Source organism: Gymnodraco acuticeps, unplaced genomic scaffold (assembly GCF_902827175.1).
Source record: "Gymnodraco acuticeps unplaced genomic scaffold, fGymAcu1.1, whole genome shotgun sequence".
Classification (NCBI taxonomy): domain Eukaryota; kingdom Metazoa; phylum Chordata; class Actinopteri; order Perciformes; family Bathydraconidae; genus Gymnodraco; species Gymnodraco acuticeps.
Window position 1 is genome coordinate 351,905 of NW_022989942.1, and position 22,629 is coordinate 374,533.

The window sequence follows — 22,629 nt, forward strand, 5'->3', positions numbered from 1 at the left end:
AATAGATTTGATTTGAATGTAATTGCTGTAACTCTCATTCAATGAAACAGTTATAATTTAAAAAATAATGTAATTTATAAGTATTTCTAACCTAAACATTTTTCGACTGAGAAACATTTTTTAAATGGTGGCATAAAGCTTGAAGAGCAAACTTCATGACTGTAGATTCACAGATATGACTGATAGGATATACATATCATGTGAATGTCAGGTATAAATAGTCAGTCAAATACAACTATTTTGTCTCAAAGGCAATTCCTTTTTACTGGTTCAGGAGGCTTTCTGGGCTCCGCTGAAATCTGATATGGTATATTTCAATTCATTAGTACATGGCATCTTGGATAAAGGCTGAGACAATAGCACAGCTTTGTCTTAGCACTTCTAGAGAGAGAAATGTCTTGCGCCTGTATGTCAAGCACACTTTATAATATTGGTCGTTAACACAATCCTTAATTTAATTCCCACTGACATCGTCGGTGCTCATCAGTCATTGCTCCTACAAATATTTTAGTTTAGCTTTGTTGTGTTACTTTCATTGTTGATACACTGAGGCAATCATGTCTCCCGCTAACTATCGGGGAAGTTTAAATTGCATCAATTTCAGAGACTTCCCAAACAGCAGGTGTTCAGAATAACAAATGTTATTGCTTTCATGAACCGTGTATCATTATTGTGCGGGATTATTGAAAACAAGAGTATCAAAAGAGACATTTGTTCGTATTCAAAATCAATATCAAACATATTGAAGAGAGAGACACATAAAGAACAAATAGATCCTTAACTCAGCAGTAATGAGGTAAAATCTTGGAGGATGAAAACCTTCTAGAAAGGGGGAACCGCATTGTCAATGTTGCAAAAAAAGAAAAAACAATCAATGATTTAAAGTATCTCAGCGTCAGAGAAGTATATATCCAATATTTATATTTGATGCTGGTTTTCATTTATTTATTTATCTCATTGTCAGCTTCTCTAATTTCCAATTAGGGTTTTAGCAGATTGAACAAAGTGACAGACAGTCTGAGCTTTAAGTCTTAGTTTTAAAGATTTTTGGTGCAGTCAGTAAAAGTTAAAAAAAAAAATCCCTTCATTTCGTCAAGATTTTATTTGGTTTTTCAAGATATAAAGAAAAAGCACAATGAGTAACTAAGAAACCTTCCGACGAACTCAAAGGCAAAATGTGGAATATGAGTATTCAGACTTGTATATACAGCAGTGGTTTGAATTATGTTAACTATTACTCTTCCCATATTTTCACACATACACTGTATGGCTCTGACATCTGAAATTTCAAGCAAGGTTTATCATCCTCGTAGAAAAAGTGCTTTTTAAAAATAAACACCAAGTTCAGAATGTTACTGGAACAATCGTATTTCGATCAACACATCAATTCTGCATGTTTTCTTTTTAATAACGTTTTTTTACAATATGGCAAACAACATTGGTATAAGCACACAAATGACCATTTACATTTATAAATATTTACACTCAGAATGACAGCAGATAAGAACTTACTGTAAGAAAATCATAAAATGTTTCTTGACTTCACATCTGATGGGTCCACCAGTAGCTCCGGGCTGAATGTCTGATAACGCTCTGAGCTGTTGGTGAATGGTCCCGCTCTGTCCTGACAGCTCAGTGTGATGCTGGGGGTCCTGCTAAATAAAATACTCCTTTTGGTTTTCAGTGGGAGCGCTCTGAGAGTCCACCTGGCTGCTGAAGGGGAGCTCCTGGTCCTCTTCCGGCTGCGCTGCTTTCACTTCCTGGTTTCTATACGTCTCCTTCCTGCTGCAGATGATTCTGGCTATTATCGCCAATGCGACCACGCAGATGAAAATCATCATGCCGATCACCCCTGAAAAAATCAAAAATACTTTTAATTCAGAATCCAACTTACCAGGTTGCTTTTAATATTATAGCAAAACCAATTTCTTCAAGAAATTGTTAATTTTGGACAACCTGCTTATTTTCTTCCACAGATATATATGACAAGATTTATAACATTCTCATATCTGTTTCAAAATGTTTTCCCTTGTTTATTGTCTCAGGCAAAAGCACAAGGGTGACGTGATACACAGTCACTCGTTTGACACAATTCAAGTTGAATTATCCATTTAACATTATATGGGCAAGAAATCCAATTAGTCAAGATTCATATGTGCTTGATGTTATTGTTAGCACAATACAAAAACATCTACTTTTAAACTCACAAGGTAACCTACATCGTTGCTTGTCAAAACTTTTTACAGATCAGACCCTGTGTATCTCAGACCATTCCCATCCTTTATTATGTGTTAAATAATAAATCCAGTAATAACTGAAAGTGCATTGTTTTGGGGCAATGTTAGTTTTGTCACTCTATACACTCCTGTAATACGATCTAAATCTAAAATAGCACAGCAGAAAAGTTTTGATTTGAGCATAAACAACCTCAAATTGATGTCACTCAAGCTTTCGGTTTATTCGTAAAACAAATGGAAGTTATGACATGAAATACTGCATCAAAGTGGTTCGGTGCGAGTCTAATACCTTTTTGTCAGCAAAGTTGTCATGCGCCATGTGAATTCAGACCCAAAATCTTCTCAGTAAAACAGCCAATGCATTGTTTCTCATTAATGTTGCTTCTTTCTTCTCTGCTACCTAGAACATTATTCCCTCCTCCCTCGCATCCTTTTTAAAACACTTCTATCCTTCCCCTTTACAATGTGAGACTCTCCAAATATAAAGTTTTTAGCCAACCGTAACTTTTAGTCCTGCTCAGAAGAATACATTACCTCCGATTAGAGCTGAGTCACTCCTGATGGCATTGACTAAATGCTGACCGGGATCCACTGAATTTGGCTGGTCTGAAAGAAATAAAGGAGTCCAGAAAAGGCGAGTTAAAAAGCCTACAGAGAAGAAAGAATGTAGACAAAGATCACCAAGTTTGAAAAACAAACGAAAAGAAACAAAATAAAAAGAAGGAAAGGCGTGTGGACAAGGAGTGTGTGGGGATAGATTTTCATCAGTCAGTGCAGTCACTGCTTGTTAAAGCCTCAGAACAACTTCAAAAGACTTCACTACAGCTGTCTGAATGATCTCATCTGACATAGTGCCATCACTCAGTCTGTCTGCTAACGGAGGAGGATGGTTAATGAGCCCATACAAGTCTAGTGAGCAGCCCTAAGAATACTATTTAACTCTAGGGAGATGGGTGGGATGTCTGCCTAAAGATATATGTTACGCATAGTATAGGAAATAATGGCTGAGTCGTCTCCTTGTACCTGATACGGAATGTGTGGTTTCTGCCGCGTAAGGATTGGCTGGAGAGGAGGAGGAGGCGCAGCTGGACTGGGCCAGTGGGCCACTGACAACAACAGGGCTGTCAGGGTGCAGCAGGGCGGCTTTCAGAGGACTGATGGAGTTAAAGAAAACACCTGACAGACAGCCGCTGAACCCGAGAGAGGCCAAGCCGGCCAGCTCTTCATCCATCTCACCAGACTCTGAACACAGACAGAGAAACACAGAGAGGAGAGAAGACACATTTGTTATCAGCAAGTTCCAATTACACATTTGAAATACAGCAGTGATTTATCTTGATGTCGCCACGGTTGGGATGATGAATTGTATCTAATCTAATCATATTGCTGTTCATTTTAGAGCTATGATTTCCTGAATGTAACACTGATAGTGGAGGATACTGAAAAAAACCACACATAATGTAAATAAATATATATATATGTTTTTGAATGTAAAAAGCTATATTTTGGACAAAAATATATTCATATACAATTCATGCACTTTGTAGAGGTTGAAGACAGCTCATTATCACTGCCTCTGAGATATTGAGCTCCCAAAAATGAAACATACCTATGGGACAATGCAAACACATCATTCCCTCAAATGCTGGTGTGTAAATACTAAAAAGGAACGTTGATGCTTGACACTGAAATGTATGCAAAAATAAAACACGCTATTTTCTGTATTCAACAGTACCAGGCCTGCATCTGCACTTATAACTGGCAATGAGTTTGCCAAATAGGAACATTTTATCTGGGCGGACATGCTATGTTTTGACTGTGAAGGAGCACACAGGTCCTCAGCAAAGTTCAATAAACATTTGGACATTACAGTAGTTTTAATATAAATACTGGATATACTGTAGATCAACGTTTTTGTTATGTTTACCAGATGATGGAACATCTTAGCTTGTGTGATGAAGACACTGACCATATAGCCTCTTTGTTATCAGAACAAAACTAGTAAAATAAACGCAAATACACAGACTTAAGAAACTGCACCAGTATCTCACTTGGCGCTTAACTGTTTACAACATCATTATTTGTGACAGCAGGTGCTACATAAATTCTTCAGTAGCTATAAATGTCAGTGTGACCCTCAATTATTCCTGCAGTGCAATTTGATTACCCAGCATATCATTGTCACCAATCAAAGTTATTGCCATGGTGAAGCAACTCTTCACCACATGAACGGGACGCGGCAGAGCAGCCTGGCTGGAGACGGCTGTTTATCAGCTGTATGTTTGATCCGGCTTTGATTACGTTTTCAATGAAATGTGATCCTCTGAGCATCAGGAAATTATTTTACTTTGAATTATAATGCTCATGACATGTGTATATCTATTGAGCAGCCTCCAAAATGAAGGGCAACACCTTTATGTGAGAAAAAGGTAATGACACAACTGATTTAAGTAAGAGCAGTAGCATTCGATTGTCTCGGATGGCATTCTATATTTTCTCTCCATTGTTAAGAAAGACACACTCTCCTGTGCCTACCTTTAACCCTTCTTAGCCTTATACATTTAAGCACATACAGACAGGGCAATTTCTTTATAAGACAGTGTAGGTGCTTTACGTTATTTAAACAATAACCATTAACCATAACCTTTTTGCGAGTTTTATTCAGTTTTTGTCAAGTTTTCATGAATTGTGTGTCACTACGCTCAGCCACTCAAACACTCCTTTCAGCTGCAAACACAAACACAAACCAAAGCCAACAGATCTCCAATCACTGGCCAGATTGTGAATAATTTTAACACATCTCCCAGCCCTGGTTAAATGTTAAAGTAGCTCTGTTAATTGATCAAACATGTCATCTGATAAAAGAATATCCAAGAACATTGTTAAAACTAAAAGGTAACATATAGAGTTCCTCCTCAGACAAAGAGATTTTACAAAAATACAGATACAAGTAACACCGTTGGTATTAGGTTAAAGGTGCTGAACAGAGTCTGTGCCTTCCTTCCTGAGAAGGATTTGGATGTTTGTGTGAGCAGTCAAATCCCACACTGACAGCTTTGGCCTTGTATCCACCAAACTGATGATTTCTGTCCACCTCCGCCCGGCTTCTGCCTGTACCTCCACCTCTCTCTATCACCATCTCTCCCTTCCACTCTCTTCACCCCCCCAAGTCTCCCTCTCTCTCTCTTTCTCTGTGAGCAGCGCAGTCTATCCATTCCTCCCTGCTCCATTAGTCAGGCTGATGGATGACAGCACTGGCAGGGAGTGACAGTGTATCAACTATCTTGCTGCCTCTCTGATACTGATATGAGGCCGGGTCGCACACTGACACGGCCCGGGTCGCACACTGACACGGCCCGGGTCGCACACTGACACGGCCCGGGTCGCACACTGACACGGCCCGGGTCGCACACTGACACGGCCCGGGTCGCACACTGACACGGCCCGGGTCAACAACGGAACATATTTAAGAAGCTCAACATAAAAACAGCACCAGCATCAATTTGTTGTTTCTAACATGGGCAACTTACGGTTGTTAGAGAAGAGCAGAAACATGTCATAGTGATCACTCTTGATTTATTTCGAACGTGTAAAACAATAATAAAAAAAATATATAATAATAAAGAAATGAAACATGAGAATTATGATGCTGTACAAACTTAAGCAGTATCAAATTGATAAACAAAATATTATTGACTTTAAATTATATATAAACAAATGATGTACCTAATTACACATCCAAAAACTCTGGTTTTGTTAATATATTCATTAGATTTCTATATATTCTACTTCTTCTGATAACATATTAATTTAGCTCATTCTTGGTTTCAATTTCTTAGGTTATTTGAGAAATACAATAAAACAAAAACGTGTATGTTGTAAGCTGAAACCTCTCTTATCTTAAGTAAAATCTAACTTCTATTCATAGCCAGTTGGATATGTGATTGGCCACCTGTTCAGCCTGTCTCCTGCCTATCACCAAGGACCCTTTGACATGATAAGTGGATTAGAAAATGGATGAATGCATGACTGGATAGATTACAAGATGGCAGATCTTTAAATCCTATATAGCTTTATACTATCTAATGATTGAATCACTTTTAATAACTTATTGGTGTTAGCTGAAGAAAACACTTGGAGGCAGCCAAGCTTTAAACATGTCACCAAGGTAAGCACACCTACAAAGGCATTTTTGTTGACGTTATTTTTGGTATTACAACTTTATTATACTTGATAGTTTAAGAGACAGGAAACAGCAAACAAGTGGGATGTACAAAGTAGTTTGAAATGCATCAAATGGTCCTGGCTGGAATTGAACCAGTGATGATACATTTATGTGGCATGTGCTTTAAACAACCAGTCCGGTTTGGTTTTGTAGGAAACTGTACTTCCACTTTGAACAGTTGTTAAGTTGTAAGCGTTATTTAAGAACTCATGTCAGCCAACTTATATGAGATAGGCAGGATTCATTGTTGTATGTTAAGGGTTACGGTACCGCTAAAATAAATCTCCTAATAAATGTCAAATGTATGGGTTGGGGTCATGATGGAAACCATAAGAACAGGGGTTAATCAGTTTGGGCTTATTCTGTTTTCTTCACACATTTCTTGGACGTTGAAGAAAGGCTTTTTTCAGGAACTTACATCTCACAAAGCCATTTGAATTTTATACAAATCCCCAGCTGTTATACCTTAAAGCAGGGGTGCCCAACCTTTTTTGAACCGAGAGCTACTTTTAAAATTGCCAGTCTGCCGAGATCTACCAGTCCAAATAGAGAGGCGTAGCCATTACTGACAGCCTACTACCAGGTAAATACACACTTCTACTTGTATAAAACTGACCTTCGTACGATTAATACTCCATAAACTACTGCAGATCCTTTATCTTACCTCTTTCTAATCTACACACATACAAGTATTTAACTGAAGTTACACAACAGTGTTGTTGATACAGAGTTGGTGTTTATTCACACGTCACTACAGTGGGTAATGTTTTCAAGAAACATTGAACAGTGCTGCCACATATGACACATGGAAAAAAGAAAAGACTCTGAACCCTTTCTTTGCCATTATATAAAAATAGTGTTGCTACAAAAGTATAAATTAGGCTTACTAATAAGACAACTCAGATCTGAATCTACACAGGAATCTGCTGCCAAAGTGCAATAAAAAAGACAACATTAATAGAATCAAACCCTTTTTTTGTTGCATTTTAGTAGATTATAAAAAATAAATGCCTTTTTAAAATAGGATGCAAGCAACATAGTTTCTTAACCTGAATTGATAATAGACTATAATCAATTTAAGTTTGCATTCTTATACCATTTTGTACAATAATTATAATGAATAAGTTCAAACAAACTCAAACTTACAGCTGATTAATAACGGTATCTAACTTGAGTTTTTATCATATCAAAAACCTGTTGAAATGCTACTGTTATTTTTATTATGCATCGGCAGCCTCCAGGCACGCTTCTTTCACAACTTCGCCGTCTTTGAAAGACTTCATGTGTTTCTCAAGAACGTGACTGACACGATAAGATTCTCTGGTAGCAGCCTTGCTCTTGTTGTTGACCTGGTGAAAATGGACTGCTGTGCATTTAGCTGTCCTCTCAGGCCCCTCCCCTTTTGGAGCGTAGGGCAGAATTAGGAGGGAATTCCGTCTCGTAGCGTTTGTGCACTGTTTTGAAATGCCGCTCCTAAATGACCCTTCTTCGATAAAGCCACGCTCGCATTGCAGATGAGACAGATGGACTTTGAATTGGAATAGATACAAAAATAATCATCCTCCCACTCGGAGTGAAAATTATATATGTTTTGCTTCTGCCATAATTGCGGTCTTGTGTGTGTGCGGACTGTCACTCCTGTTGACACGGACAACGTTAGCGAACTAGTGCACTGCCCACTGCTCACCAGCCACGCCCCGACACATGGGGTCACGCCGGCCAATCACAAAGCTTTGATGCGTTCAAGTGCATTATTCTGGCACAGGAAGATTATGTTACAGGACATTAACGATAAAACAGAATATTGTTGTTCTATTTTTAGACACATCTCGCGATCGACTGGGAATCTCCCCGCGATCGACCGGTCGATCGCGATCGACTGGTTGGGCACCCCTGCCTTAAAGGTATCATGCTATTTTTAGGCAATAGCATAGGTCTCAGACAAATATATTAAAAACATGTCTATGAAGTGTTTTGCTCAAAATACCAAACAGATCACCCATTCTAGCCACGCCTCATATCCCTCTATTTCACTTCCGGTTTCAAAAGTGCTGATTTTGGGTATAAAGCTTTCAAAAAAAAAAGATTGATCCAAAATAAAAAAGGAAGGGGCTGAACTCATGCGGGACCTGGCAGCTACTGTCTAAACTAAATACTGCAGTGATGAAACACCATATCAAGGATTATTTCTGAAACAGTATGGAGCTCAAAGGCTTTCTCTCTCAGGTTATACCACAAGGTGAGTTCCTTTTTATTTCCTGCTTCTTCACACACATGCTCTGTGCAGTACAGGTTAGCTCTGAGTGTTAGCGATGCTAATGTAAACACCGACCATATTACGTCCAAAACAGTCGGGCATTGTTTCTGATAGCAACTTTCTGATAGTGCCGTGGGTCCACATTTCCGATATTACATCATATCGGGCGCAAATCTGGATCAGCTCCGTTGTACCCCCGTTTTTAGAGATATGGGTACGGGGGAAAAGAGAGAGGGTTTTATTTTCTGATGCTGTGTGAGTTCCCCGACACACCGGGGACACATATTTATCTATCAAAGACATACAAAAGTGCATTTTGCATGATAGGTCCACTTTAAATTAATTTGATTTAGTAATGTTAATTTAAAAATAGTTATTCATTCAGAACCTTTTTTTATACACAGCCCTATACTCAGCCCTGACTGTCTGTAGTATGTGTTTGTCTAATATGTAGCTATAATAATACAGAGATAACCTAAAGGCATCACAACTCTGGTACACAGTTTCCCCTTTAAGAGAGTTGTGGGGCAGGCGAATCAGTCATAGAGGATGACAGGAGTGATGTGAAATTAAAATGTTCTGTCTGACTTCCTGGTTTGGTCTGACCCATTCCATGGCAGCCGAGACTTATTGGTTGGTATGCTGTATCACAGGGTGCTGACTCCAATCTTCAAAGTAATTTGTTCTTTTCAATCTCTCCTCATTACCATACAAAGAGAAGGACCTTTTCTAAAGTTATTTCCATTAAAGCTGTCTGAAGCCCGGCTCAGCTAGAGAGACACAAAGACTGTATTACTCAAAGCTTCATAAACACAGATAAAAGTTCACAAACGTGTACTATTGTTCTGCATTAGTGAGAAAACAATGCTCATTACCAGTAAAATGCTTCCAATGCCACATAACAATGACTTAAGTGGGTGGCTCCAGCTTTAGATATTTCCAATGTTTTTGTGTTTTATCTCCACTGTAAAGTGCTCTCTTTGTGAACATTTGAATATGGATGTCAACTCGTTTTTAAAAGCACCACAGCTGCTGTTCAGATGGCTACTTTCCCTGTACCCAACATCATGAATAGAAAACAGCAGCGTTTTGTCGCATAGGTCCAAACACGTCAGTGCTGTTATTCAAATGACTCTGTATAAGTGCGGGAGCCTCACTTACCCTGCACTTTGCCAAGAATGAGTGATTTGACGCTGTTGAATTCCACATCAGATGTCAAGTTGAAATACTCTCTGGTATTCTGATCGACCTGAAAGATAATGTACAGGTATGTCACATGTTTAAAAGGTAAAAGCTTTGAAGTTAGAAAGCAAAGAGAAAATAGCTAAAAACTTTCAAAGACAGATATATTTATTTAGCATTTATTTAAATGATATTTTTCAGGCTTATAGTTATAGCTTGGAGACAAGGCAAGGCTAACAGAGGATCACAAGCAGAAAAAAGGAGTTTAAATAACATGAATGATGAAAATCTAGCTGGAGACTGAACCTCTGGTCTGACCTGAATATTGAAATAAGATTCAACCCAAAAAGCTGGACACCAATGGCCCCATGAGATGCAGGGGCTCACAGTAGCAGAGTAGAGAAGTGGAGCAGGCTGTGAGGTGATGAATGCCTCAGAGAGAGACACTCTTTTAATAAAAGAGCTTGTGATGTATTGCTTGCAAACAAAGAGATTGAGCCTGAGTGAATCATTTATCAATAAGACATCTGCTAATGTTGAAGTGGAGCCACAAAAAAGAATAACATTGAAAGAAGCTTGAAAACAAACAGGAAAATTACCATTTGTAGACCGCTTTGTTGTGGACATGTTGGTGATTTTGGGACCCACTGGCACTGCTGAGGGTATTTTGATTTTAATTATAATTTTTTCCTCTGATAATAAAAAAAGCTGGCTCCTGGTTTGTGTGTTTTGTGAACTGATGGTCATTTACATGCTGTGTTTACAGAGCACAGTGGAAGATTTGAGTGAGCATAATTGTGAATGCATAGCCAATATTTGTTACTACATCATTACTTTAGTTTTTTATGTCCGATTATGACTTTAATTTAGGTTGCACCTACATGTATGCCCAACAATTCCTGTTAATGAGTATTATCCCAGTTGGGTCATATTTTGATACGACTGCATAGAACACAAGTAAACTAAATGACTTAATTAATCTGCAGTGGCAAAATGCAGCACAGTGACTCAAAACAAGCATTTAAAATAATAATATAACAACCAGCGTCAGCTCCAGTCAGTGTTCATATGCACTCATCAGGTGCTTAGTGCAGTGGGCTCATTTAAAATAGTATTACACAATGTGGATATCAGTGTGACATATTTTAAATATTGTGTTTGAAATTCATCGGTGTGTCACAGTGTTAATATTTGTTGCAGTAAGTGTGTGTACCTTCACAGAGACGATGTCTGCCTGTCTCCTGATGATCACCGTGTGCAGACGTCCATCAGCCAGGTCCGTGACTCTGCTCCTCAGCACCTCCACGTCTCGGCCGCTGTGTAACTTGTACCACACTTCCAACTCATCTTTGAAAACACAGCACCACAATGCAATCTTACTCTTTAAGGCAAGCAGATTCAGCATCAAAGATAATACTGTACAAGCATTAAAGTGTTTAGGTTACCTTTTTATTAAAACATATATTGCGTTCTTGAAGAGCAATGTTCTATTAATCATATTATACAAGTGTTAAACAATGTTGCTACACGTTGTAACTCTTTGATAATTAAGAAGCACTTAAGCCTCCAAAATGTCCTTATTCTTGGCTTAGAAGACATGTATTCACTCCTTCAAATAAAGCTTTCTTTTCAGCATACCAGCTGCTGAATTAAGAAGATAAAAACCATTATATACTTTGAGGATTAAAACTGTATCTCTATGAATAAGACTCCATGATATTAAATGAAATGTCCCTCATTTTTTATAGTCTTACACTTAATAAATTCCACACCACTGATATAATGTGAATGCAGAAATTACAGATGAGCAGAAATTCAATTATTAAGATTTTACTTTTCCTAATTATGACTGACTTTGTTACTTCTTTTCACAGACTAATAGAGCAAAATCATAAGAGCAAATCTTGATAATAAAAACAATCTTGCAAAGGGCAAAGCGTGCTTCAGGCTCCAAGCGAGTCACATAGATAGTAAAACGATTTGTTTTTGTGCAGTGGCTCAGGCTCCTTTTACTGCAGCAGCTATATAAGAAACATGAGAAAAGTCTTGTGGCGCATCCAAAAGAAAATTCTCTCTGGGATTTAATTAGATGCTTTGTCAAGTGTGCATATGCCTGATGACGACATGATCAACACTTAAAACCTGCTTTATTGTTTGTATCTTAAACCTCAAAGATGCCTTTTTGAACAGCAGAATTTACACCAATATTTAAAGAACATAACCTAATATTCGAACAGATGCCACCTTATATGTTCAACAAAGGTTTCTGTTTGGTAGACAATGGTTTGTGTTCATTATTACAACAAAAATCTCCAGCACCTGAACCTAACTTCAAGCCATACTTACGAGTTGAATACACCGGATAATGGCAAATCCTATAATACCCCGCATTTAGCATTGCTTCCTGCCAACTGGAGCTCTACAGTAAAGTGAGTGAGGAACATTTGAACTCAATAAATAATTGCAAAAGGAAGAACAATTGAAGGGGAACCCCTGCTAAAGGCGGAGTTATAATTGAATAGTGAGTGCACCAAAAGTATTCCTTTTAACCTGACACTGTACATAACAAATCACCTATGCTGCGTGGAAAAGGAAGCAGCAGTGTATACAAAACTGAATGCAGGGGGAGAAAGAAACGGAAAAGACAGGAAAGTTTAACTCAAGCCGATGCAGGAAGGATAAAATTGGGTCAAACCAAAAGGAAAGAAGGAAAAAGAGGTAATTGTCCCCCTCACGATGATTGTTGATGAGCAGTGCCAGGTACTCTTTATAGACAGAGTTGACGTAGAGCAGAAGAGTAGGACTCTGAGCCGTCCTGAAGCTCAGGGAGATGTTTTCTCCTCTCAGCGTCACATCAGAGTAGATGGAGGAAGGCCAGGCACTGCTGTTCCTATTCAGCTCATGGGGCTCCTTCAGGTTGTACGTGATGGATGTTGACGACTGAAAGCTGGCCGATACCTCTGAAATGTAGAAAGTTGACCAATGAACCTTTGCTGCCCAAGTCTGCATTGCATCTGTAATAGGACAGTCTGCTTGATTAAGGTCAAACCGGAGAAAAAGTTGTAAAAAACTTAATTTTTAAACAAGTTGTATATGTTTAATTTAAAAAAATAATCAAATGTATTTATAGTTGAAATATTGTTTATTTCTATCGTATTTTCTAGAAGCCTGCTTCCTTTAAACCTACTACTGTAAAACGTTAAGCACACCAACATTGTAGCAATAGGACTTAAAAGCTTTTATTTTAAAATCCAACAGTTTCTGATCTATTCTCTTAATTGTACGCATTAACCGGTTAAGTGGCTGTCTCAGAATTTCAGTTCATTGTAATTTAAATACTTTTTTTAGGGGAGTTAATTAAGAAGGTAAGCCTGGCTCAACAACATCCGGCTATAAGGACAATAGTGTTGTGTGCCAGCCTATTCCTTGGCTCACTGCCATTTCCAGTTCAGGTTGATAAACATGCAGGTGGTATCCATCTTCTCTCTACCACTCAGCAAGAAAGCAAAAAAAGGTATTCTCCAAAAAACCTTCCTAAATCATAATCCCCTTCTACAGCAGAGTCCTGCACGGGTCTGATTTTCAAGACCCGATCCCGCCCCGCACCCGCGACGTGCAATACCGAACCCGCCTCGCTACCCGCACATATTGCCAATTAGTTCCGCAACCCGACCCGACCTGTCGGCACAAGATCCGCAACCCGACCCGAACCCGCATAGCCTATAGCCTATATGAGCAGTGAAAACGTGCAATTATTAACACACGCAGTTGCATATTTGTCTCAAAAAGCGTGGGATGTTGGTTATTTTCTCCATCTAGGATGACACCAAAAGCCTCCCAGACGTTGGATTTCGCTCTTGAGGAAGTGTTATTGAAAATGCTGTATTCTCCGCTAGAGCTTCACCTCCATTTCGAATGTGGCGTGCTCAGCAGCAGATTGATGCGCTGCAGAGGTTATGATTATGCGCGGTCCCGCGGGGGAGAGGTCTGAGGATTTAAACATTAAACTAAATTATTATTATTTTAATATATTTATTATGCAATACCCGCGACCCGACCCGCATCATCTTTGTTTTACCCAGAACCGAACCCAGAAAAAAGCGTAAAAAAATACCACCCGCGAATCACCTTTTTTGCCCGCGGGTACCCGACCCGATGCAGGACTCTGTTCTACAGTACAGATTGAGGTTAAGGTTATGTTGCCTTTCATCACCGTCCAACAGGCCCTTGATGCATCACAGCGGCATGGTGGGCCAGAAGAGTCCTTTAAGACAATCTTCATGCTTGACCTTCAGGACAGAACAGACTCATTATGTCTCACTCACAACGAGCATGGAGAGGAAGCTGTGCAGACAGTGATCAAGAGAGAAACTCAGGGTCAGTCTAATGTCTGCTGACTGAAGGATCCTCTACAGAAAGCCCTAATCTTTTCTCTCCACTCCTCTTTAAAGCACCAGAGATGGGTTATAAAAAGTGTGGCACGTAAGGCTGTGAAATAATTCTCTATTGGCTTGCAAATGCATCAACACTTTATGCACTTTAAGAAAACAAAGTTTTGAATCTCTTTTTTATTCTTTTACCCCATTCAATTCTGGAGCAGTTTCCTAGCACACAACTCACTCTGTCCTTCGTAGACCCAAACATATAATGAACTTCATGCCTATCACCTCTTATATGCACGAGGAAATGAAATTGTCATTGCAACTCTACGGACAGAAACATTAAGGCAATAATTTGCAGTTGGAAGCAGGATTGCTTTAAAAGTGAAAGATGTTATCAAGCCGTATTTCAGATTTTTTATCCAGCGTGTCAATCTGTCCATCATATATAATTGGATCGGTCTGGAGTTCTAGATCTTAAAATATCTAGTGAAACTTTAAAGGTCTGAAATGAAGTTATCTATACCTATAATGAACGTTTGTATTACTAGTAGCTTCAAAAGGAAACGATTCATAAACTGATGTCAAGGCTCCAGTTTTGCATCTTTGTGTTTAACGGCAGGAAGTGTGTGTCTTTTTTAATGTATGTACCTTTATGACAGAAGGGTCCAGTGTACGCCGACTGGTCACAGTTGCAAGAGAAACCGCTGTCTCTCTCCTCACAGCGACCCTGGTTCTGGCAGAGAGAGCCGTAGCTGCTGCAGTGGCCCGGGCATCCAGGTCGGACCCCCGGGGTGATCTTTGCCCTCTCCTCCAGATCCAGAGTGACGCCGTTCAGCTGCAGAGAGCGGATGCAGCCCAGAAAGCCTTTCTGTCTGGACGCAGTGCCTCCTGAAACACAAACAAACTCAAATGATACACTAGTACTCACACACTCAGTGTGAGTTGCCCCAGATTTGACGGACTCTAAGCAGCCAAACTAGAGCTTTGAACGTGCCCCAATCCTCACCTTTTCAAGAGTATCCATGCATGATGCTTTTATCATCAAGCCAACACAAATATATGGTTACAATAACAACACTTATATCCACCGTTACTTACAGATTCAGCCACCTATAATTCCTCTTCTTATCTGAAGCCCTACCAGCAAGTCTTAGCTAACCGCTCAAAAACCTTTGCAAAAGAGGACTCAACAAGATGGCGTAATTCAATTGGTCCGTGGGACTTCTAAGAGTAAAAAGGCAATGAAGACTAATGTATTGAAATATGACGTTTTGAATGCTTTATTGTGAGGAAACTTAGATCAGTGTGGAGTGTGAGACTGTTTTAATCTTCTGCTAAGAAACATATCTGGGGAGGTGCAGAGGCTTCAGTGGATGCATGTTGTGTGCTGCATGTACGCCATCATTTAGTGTATTATGGTTGACAGGCACATTTTGCCACTGCAGCACAACAAGGTCTACTCTGCCAGGCACTGAGACATTAACACACTGCCTCTGTCTGTAGCACTATATTGGCTAACTGCGTGGCTGATGAGCCATCTGTTGTCTCACATTCATGCTTTCCACGAACAAGCAGAAGGAGAAACTCGTCCTCCTTTCACCTGACAACTAATATGCTTATAGCAACCGCAAAATGACATCTCTCCAGGAGTTCAAAGCATTCAACGTCTTATTTTGGATCCACAAATGACAGTTGTGATTGTTCCTGCAGAAAGGATTTGGCAGGGTATTACTGTCACAGTTTGAGTCTGGAAAGCTTCACATGTTCAGTCAAAGATGCTTTTCACACCACTTAATCTCTAACCTGTGAGGCTCCAGGCTCCTTCTGCAGCAACAGTTATAAAACCCAGACAGCTCATTAAGAGAGAACCAGAGTAGGAAATGTAATTAAGCATTTTATTTGGCTCAATAAGATAACATGTATTACGTATGCACAGCAAACATTCTTGTGATCATTTATATTTCACCTTTTTATCTTTGATCCAGACTCAGCATGCACCTGTTTGGAGTGTATCGGTGTTTTGATTTTAGATACGTAGTGAAAATGTCCTCTGAAGAGTGAGCATTAATTCATTGATGAATTGAGGTGTATGCAACCCTGTCATGTTTACCTAAACCAGGAAAACCTGAATTGTGTCGCAATGGTGTTCATTTGTTTTGTGCTATTAAATATTTACCATGCATGGTACCCTTTGCCCTCTTTCATTTCCAGCCACTGCCGTCTCAAAATCAACAGCTGGTTACCGTTGTTGAAGTCAGATCGCAAATAACCAACACAAAATGTAGTCGCCCAGAAATGTATGCAACACAACAGGCACATATTGGTCACTGCTCTCATCGCTTATGATCAGAAATGCCAGTAGGCTGATGTCAGCAGAGCACAACGCTTGCTCAAACCATACCCATCTTTATATTGATCTAAATTATGAAGCAGCAAAGTTTTAAACTATACCATCACTGTCATGGCTGTTAAAATACTTTGGTTTTCTCATGTGTTCATCAGCCAACACAGACACCAAGACAATACTATAATTTAATAATTCAAGTACTATTTTAACTATATCTCAGTGTGTGTAACATTGTGTTAACACAATTAATGAATTCCTTCGGCAGTAAATTAAGTTGAACCACAATAACTTTGTGTCACATAAATTCACCCGAGGCAATATTACGGCTAATTAATTCAAACTAACAAATACCCTGTCTCAATAAGTTACACAAGGCAATTTTCGATATAAAAAAATTGGACACATGCAATAAAGAGGTCTTTGCAGTGTTGTGAATTATGATTTCATGAAAGGGAGGCTGCTCACATTATGGATTAACAATAACAAATTCTGGATCACTCCCTAAAGAGAGTCGAGGCACCCACATGCATATTGCTTATCTGCAAATCAAGTATTTGTCAAACACAAACCCCCTCTCCGAAAGCAGTCTATTTCAAAATCCCAAAGGATTTGCATTCAAACATGTTAATACCTCTGAAAACACCAACCAGGACAAGTGCTGCCCATTAAAGGAGAACAACCTCACGGCCACTTCACTCTGGCTGTTCACAGAGGATTATTATCTTAACACAGAGAGCCAATCAAAGCATACTGTACATCCATCTCTCCTACCACTGTTTGCTGATTGATTTTCACTTTGAATGCGTGTTTACAAATGTCCATAATATTTGCAGAAATATAAGGTCTCATAAAACACAGAAAATCTCCATGTCCTCATCAACAGTTTGCAGGAAAGATCAAGAGATTAAAAGGAATTATGAAAGTCTGTGGAAGAGACGAAGTAAAGACAAGTGAGCTCAAACTTCTGAAGTACACTTTTTGAATCTGTATTTAGGGATTGTGGTACTCTCTGGAATTGTTTTAGATTAAAGGTTCATGTTTAGTGATGGTCAATGTTATTTTTTATCAAAGAATCCTATTAAAAACTAGACTAAACATGATGGTCCTAACAAATATGACACGTGTTTACAAAGTCTAATGCGGTTTATTCTTTTTGTGGCATAGACTTCGTTGCTGTCCAATAGCACATCAGTGAGCCATTCTGTTGCACACAATTTATGTTTACAATGGACACAGCCGTTTAGTTATAGTTGTGTTGATCATAGAGTGTAAATAGTCCCCAACAAATGAACTAGTTGTTCCTGGTTTTCTGCGAAAAATCTACAGCTGTTTTAGAAAATGGCTGAGCCTTAAAATGAATAGTACATGTGACATCTTTTGGAAAGAATTACATATTAAATAGACTTGGGGATGAGTGTCTCAAACAGGGTATAGAAGAAAACAATTCAGAGGTGAAATAAAAAAGAAATTACCTTGTATTGTTTTGCATGCTTCAATGCAACAGTTTTCATTCAATTTCAGCTTCACAAGAGGCTACACTTCAATCAAGCGTGGACTCAGCATTTCCTTTTCCAGTGCAGCACCAATGCTTTTTACTCACCCAGCTAGGATCAGCAGCATTTTAAAAACGTCTCACCTCTCTCAGCTCACCACGGGCCAGTTGGATTATAAAGGAATCTAAGGATGATTCTTTTACTTTCATTAGAAACAAGCCAGCTGCCCATGTGGGACTTCTGTGCTGCAAAACAACACTTTTCCCCCATACTTCTGCCTATTATAAACCAAATAGCAAAGTGGGCAGAAGTAGCAAGCCTTACTTTGTAAAGTACAGTCCACAGGTTTAATTTATCTGAATAGCAGCCTACTTCAGGACGAGTTGCTGAGACAAGAATACTAATCACCAAGTTCCTTCCACTCATAAATTGCAAATTCTGTGTGCATATGTTGCTAGATCCACAGTCCGAGATAAGAAAGGATAAGACGTGACAGCAATTACCAACAGCACTCAGCTGCTAATGAGGTCAACGTTCTAACACCATAAACAACTCTCTATCAAATGTCTTATCTTAATCCTTACTATGACCTTAAATTAACCTATTGTGCTTTACACCTAAAACCCAAATGCAATCCTTTTAAGTTCTTTTATTTTGATCTCCAACATTTTTGAGGCATTTGAGAACATACAAATTCACACTCTTTCCTCTCACCTATGAATAGCTGGCTGTTGAGCTGCAGATGAATGTGTCCGTCAGCTGGAGCTTCCTGTGTGGTGGCAGGAAACCCGTCCAAACGCAATGATGCTTCCTTCACATTTCGCTCTGCTCGCACGCTGTGCCACCGGTTGTCGTTCAGCGGCACGCTCGCCTTCACTCGCACTTCCAGCGGCCCGTTTCCCACGTCAAAGGAGAAGACGACCTCTGAGGCAGCTGGAGAAGGAAGGCAGTGGTCGGAACATTAGATCAGATAAAGTAGGAAAAAGAAAACACATAAAAGCGTGAGACGGTTGAACACAGAAGCATTTGGATGCCTGGTTGACTGTCACACCAGCATAGTGTGTTTGACTTGTTCCCGCCAAATTCTGACGAGCTGATTAACAAACCTTTCCTGACACTTTGAGATAATTGTGTCCTCTGAAGAGCGAGACATTGCAAATCCCTTATCTCCTTTTCAGACATGTCGTTACTCTATCATGCACAGAGAGAAACACACTTTACACAACTCGGCACAGGACTGTGTGTAATGATGTTGACACTGTTTGTCATTTTAAGTAAGTTTTGTTTAACATTAAATCATTGGTGATTAATAATAAAACGGAGTGTCTATTTGCACCCGGTTGAAAATAGACACACGGCAGCTATTCGGCTATTTACACCCACCCCAAAAAAGAACCTGTGCTGATGGAAATTACTAAAGCACATATTATAAAAGTGCCTTTTTATTGAGTCTATTTGTTTGTTTGTGGGTTCAACTTAAAGACACACAAGGGTGGGGCATGAAATCATTTGTATATTGTAAATAAATGTGTAATTGTGTCTTTCAGAATGCTGAAGCCCTGCTAAAAGACGCAGATCCTGCCAGCGTCCAGCAGGACATGAAGAGCCTCAGGGGGTACATATGAAATAGACTGATTGGGGCACAATTACATAATTGATTTTTTAGTCACTGTTTACTGTTGTGGTATTTAATAAATATACTAAAATTCATCACGTCTCATAACTTCTTTCCGACTGTTGTGGCAGATTAATTAACCCCCTTTCATCAGGGGGGTCTGTGGGACAAGTATTAACTTACAGCCATGTTCACAATATAGCACAGGTGTTTTTTGTCCCTGATGTTCAGGTAACCTTACCAAGCAATCGTAGAAAGAGCAAGAAGAGATGCATACAGTACAACACACAGGTGTATAGTGCTTAAAGGTCCCATGTCATGGCCATTTCTACTCATCATAATTCCATTGTTGAGGTCTACTAAAATAGATTCATATTGTGCAATTTTTCAAAATCACATTGGTTTTTCATACAGCATCTCTGTATAGTATGTGTATTCACTCTGTCCTAAACGGCTTGTTGGAGCTCCTGTCCCCCCCCCCCTCCCTATGAGCCCAGTGGCCGTCTGTGAGACAGCGAGACAGAGCGAAACCCAGCCCGAAACCAGCCCGAACACACACACACACACCCGCAGCCTGGCTGGGAGTTTGTGTGTGTGCTCACACACCGACTCACAGCCTCGCCGCGTCCCGCCGTCTCAGGGAGGAGAAATCGGCAGAGCTGCAGCTGAGAAAAGATTGAGTGTGTGTGTGGACCAATCTGCAGACTCGTTTCTCCAAGAAAAAAATTGAAAAAGAAAATCTCCAACGAGGCGTTCTAGGGCAGCATAGACACTTATTTTCTGTGTTGGAGTTGTACTCGCTACAGGGTGTACTTTGAGGGTTTGTGACTTTACAGACCGTTTACATGCAGAACAACCTTAACACACAAGGGGACGGGTAATAACCGGAAAAGCATGACATGGGACCTTTAAAATAAGCTGTGCCTTTATACATCCACCATAGGGGAATTACAATTTGACGCAGCAGCACAAGGGAATTAAGTTATCAAAGAAACATTTCCATAAATACTATCCAAAACAGTATCTAATATGTAGCCCGGGTGCAAATAACACTGTTAGCTACGGACACACGGGTGTAAATAGCAATGTTAGCTACGGACACCCGGGTGTAAATAGTATCTGCCTTAATAAGAGGAAATGTGTACACTGAAGATATTCAAACAATATTTAAGATTCAGTATTTTCTTTCTCTCATTTTTCTGATATTCTAAATAAAGAGTGTACAATCAAGCCAACCAATGAGGAAGAGACTAAAGCAGAAGTATTTTGACTCTTTACTGTTAATTGTTGGTAGCCAGGTAGGTGAGTTAGCAAGAGTTTAACCATTTTTATTTGTTTAAAATATCTTACCAAACTTTAAAAAAATAAGCTTTAGGATTTTTTATTTTTTTTAAAGAAATTCAATTTGGTTTTGAACCAAATTAAAGTTGCTGTAAGAACACGGCAGATTCAGATACAAAATTGGGACTTCCTGTCACTTTGTTCATTGCAAAAGCATTTTCCCCCGCTTCAGACTGTGCCACCTTTCAATGAACCCAATAGACCGCCGTGTTCCTCAACCATAATTTGTTGGCCTCAGTGTGAAGTGACTTCCCGCCTGTCCATCTGCTAGCAGGATCGACAGACGGCCGGTCACAGAGCTGAGATTATTCAGAGTTCAGCCCAAGGCAGAAATGAAAGACTGCAGCTACAGACTCACATCTGTTAGTTCTGTGTGTTAGTGACTGAAGTCTCGGCACCAGTCATAAATCATAGTCGCGTTACATCAACCGTATCAGAAGCTATTACCTTCATCAGTCCAGCTCCTTTTCTACTGATGGCACTTTCAGTTGGTTGGTGCACCAATTTGGTCCATACTGCTATATCTAAATCCTAAACAGATAAATGCATTTAATAGCATTCTTGGCCTGAATATCTGAAACCCCAGAAATAGACGCTGAAGCTAAGTTGTTTCAGACCGATAGTCAACAGGTTCTTAGATTATAAATATCTTAACAAACCTTGGACAAATTGCTAAAAATATATCAATAAATTATAACGACTATACGGATGCCCTTCCCTCTAGCGCCGCCAGCAGCCTGACATTTGAGATTTCCATTTAGACATCTCAACAACTACTGCACAGATTAGATTTTTGATAACTTTGGTCTGCCTAAACTTTTATTTGTATTCTTTCACAAAGTACCTCAAAATTGTCCGTAAGTGCACTACTTACTGTAAGTTGTATGTACTTTACTTCCTAACAGAGACTTTGTAGATAAATGCCCAGAAAGACGTACGTTGCGTAGCGTCAGGAGAATATATTGTTGTCATCTGGAGGAAACAAATCCAAAGCAGTGCCCTTCCTTGTTAAGATATGTGCTGCTGACATCCGAGCGGGACTGAGACTCCAGACATAATGTAGGTTAGCATGCTGTAGTCATTAATCTTCACAGCTCTATCAGGTTAAAAAACGTAACCTATAATAAGAGGTGAGCTGAAGGCCACGTGGAGTACGCTCATCCATCATTACACTGCCAGCGTGTCTCTGCTCCACATCTAGGGGTGAAGTTAGCAGAGTGGTGGCTCTCACATCATCATCCCTCATGGAGGATGCTGACAGAGAATGAAAAGCAGTACTGCTGTGGGATCACGTAACAATTTGATACAAAAATCCAGAGGGATAACTACATTCCCTGGCCTAGCTCCAGTCGTGTTAACAGCAGTAATAATGATAGTCATCCCGACTTCAGCTGTCATAATAAAGGCATTTTAGTGAGATAAGAGATGCGCTTTACTGTAACAATGCTGGGGTTCGGGTTAGGGTTACCATTTGTCCTGTGTGTGTTGGCATGTGTGTGTGTGTGAGTAAGGATGTACTGTATTAAAGAGAGATTAAGCTTTACTTTTCC

At 39.6% G+C, this 22,629-nt stretch overlaps 1 protein-coding gene across 2 annotated transcripts in view; it reads right to left on the minus strand.

The window, feature by feature from the left end:
• Positions 1-1,387: 1,387 nt before the first annotated feature.
• LOC117542469 (contactin-associated protein-like 4) overlaps positions 1,388-22,629 on the minus strand; it is a 126,320-nt gene continuing 105,078 nt past the window's right edge. For both annotated transcript variants that reach the window (XM_034210169.1, XM_034210168.1), the window contains 8 exons: positions 18,838-19,056; positions 14,932-15,171; positions 12,637-12,861; positions 11,115-11,248; positions 9,881-9,968; positions 3,261-3,479; positions 2,772-2,843; positions 1,388-1,852 (listed from right to left, as the gene is read on the minus strand). In XM_034210169.1, coding sequence (XP_034066060.1) covers positions 1,656-1,852; positions 2,772-2,843; positions 3,261-3,479; positions 9,881-9,968; positions 11,115-11,248; positions 12,637-12,861; positions 14,932-15,171; positions 18,838-19,056 — 1,394 coding nt within the window. In that variant the 3' untranslated portion in view covers positions 1,388-1,655. The remainder of the gene's footprint in view (positions 1,853-2,771; positions 2,844-3,260; positions 3,480-9,880; positions 9,969-11,114; positions 11,249-12,636; positions 12,862-14,931; positions 15,172-18,837; positions 19,057-22,629) is intronic.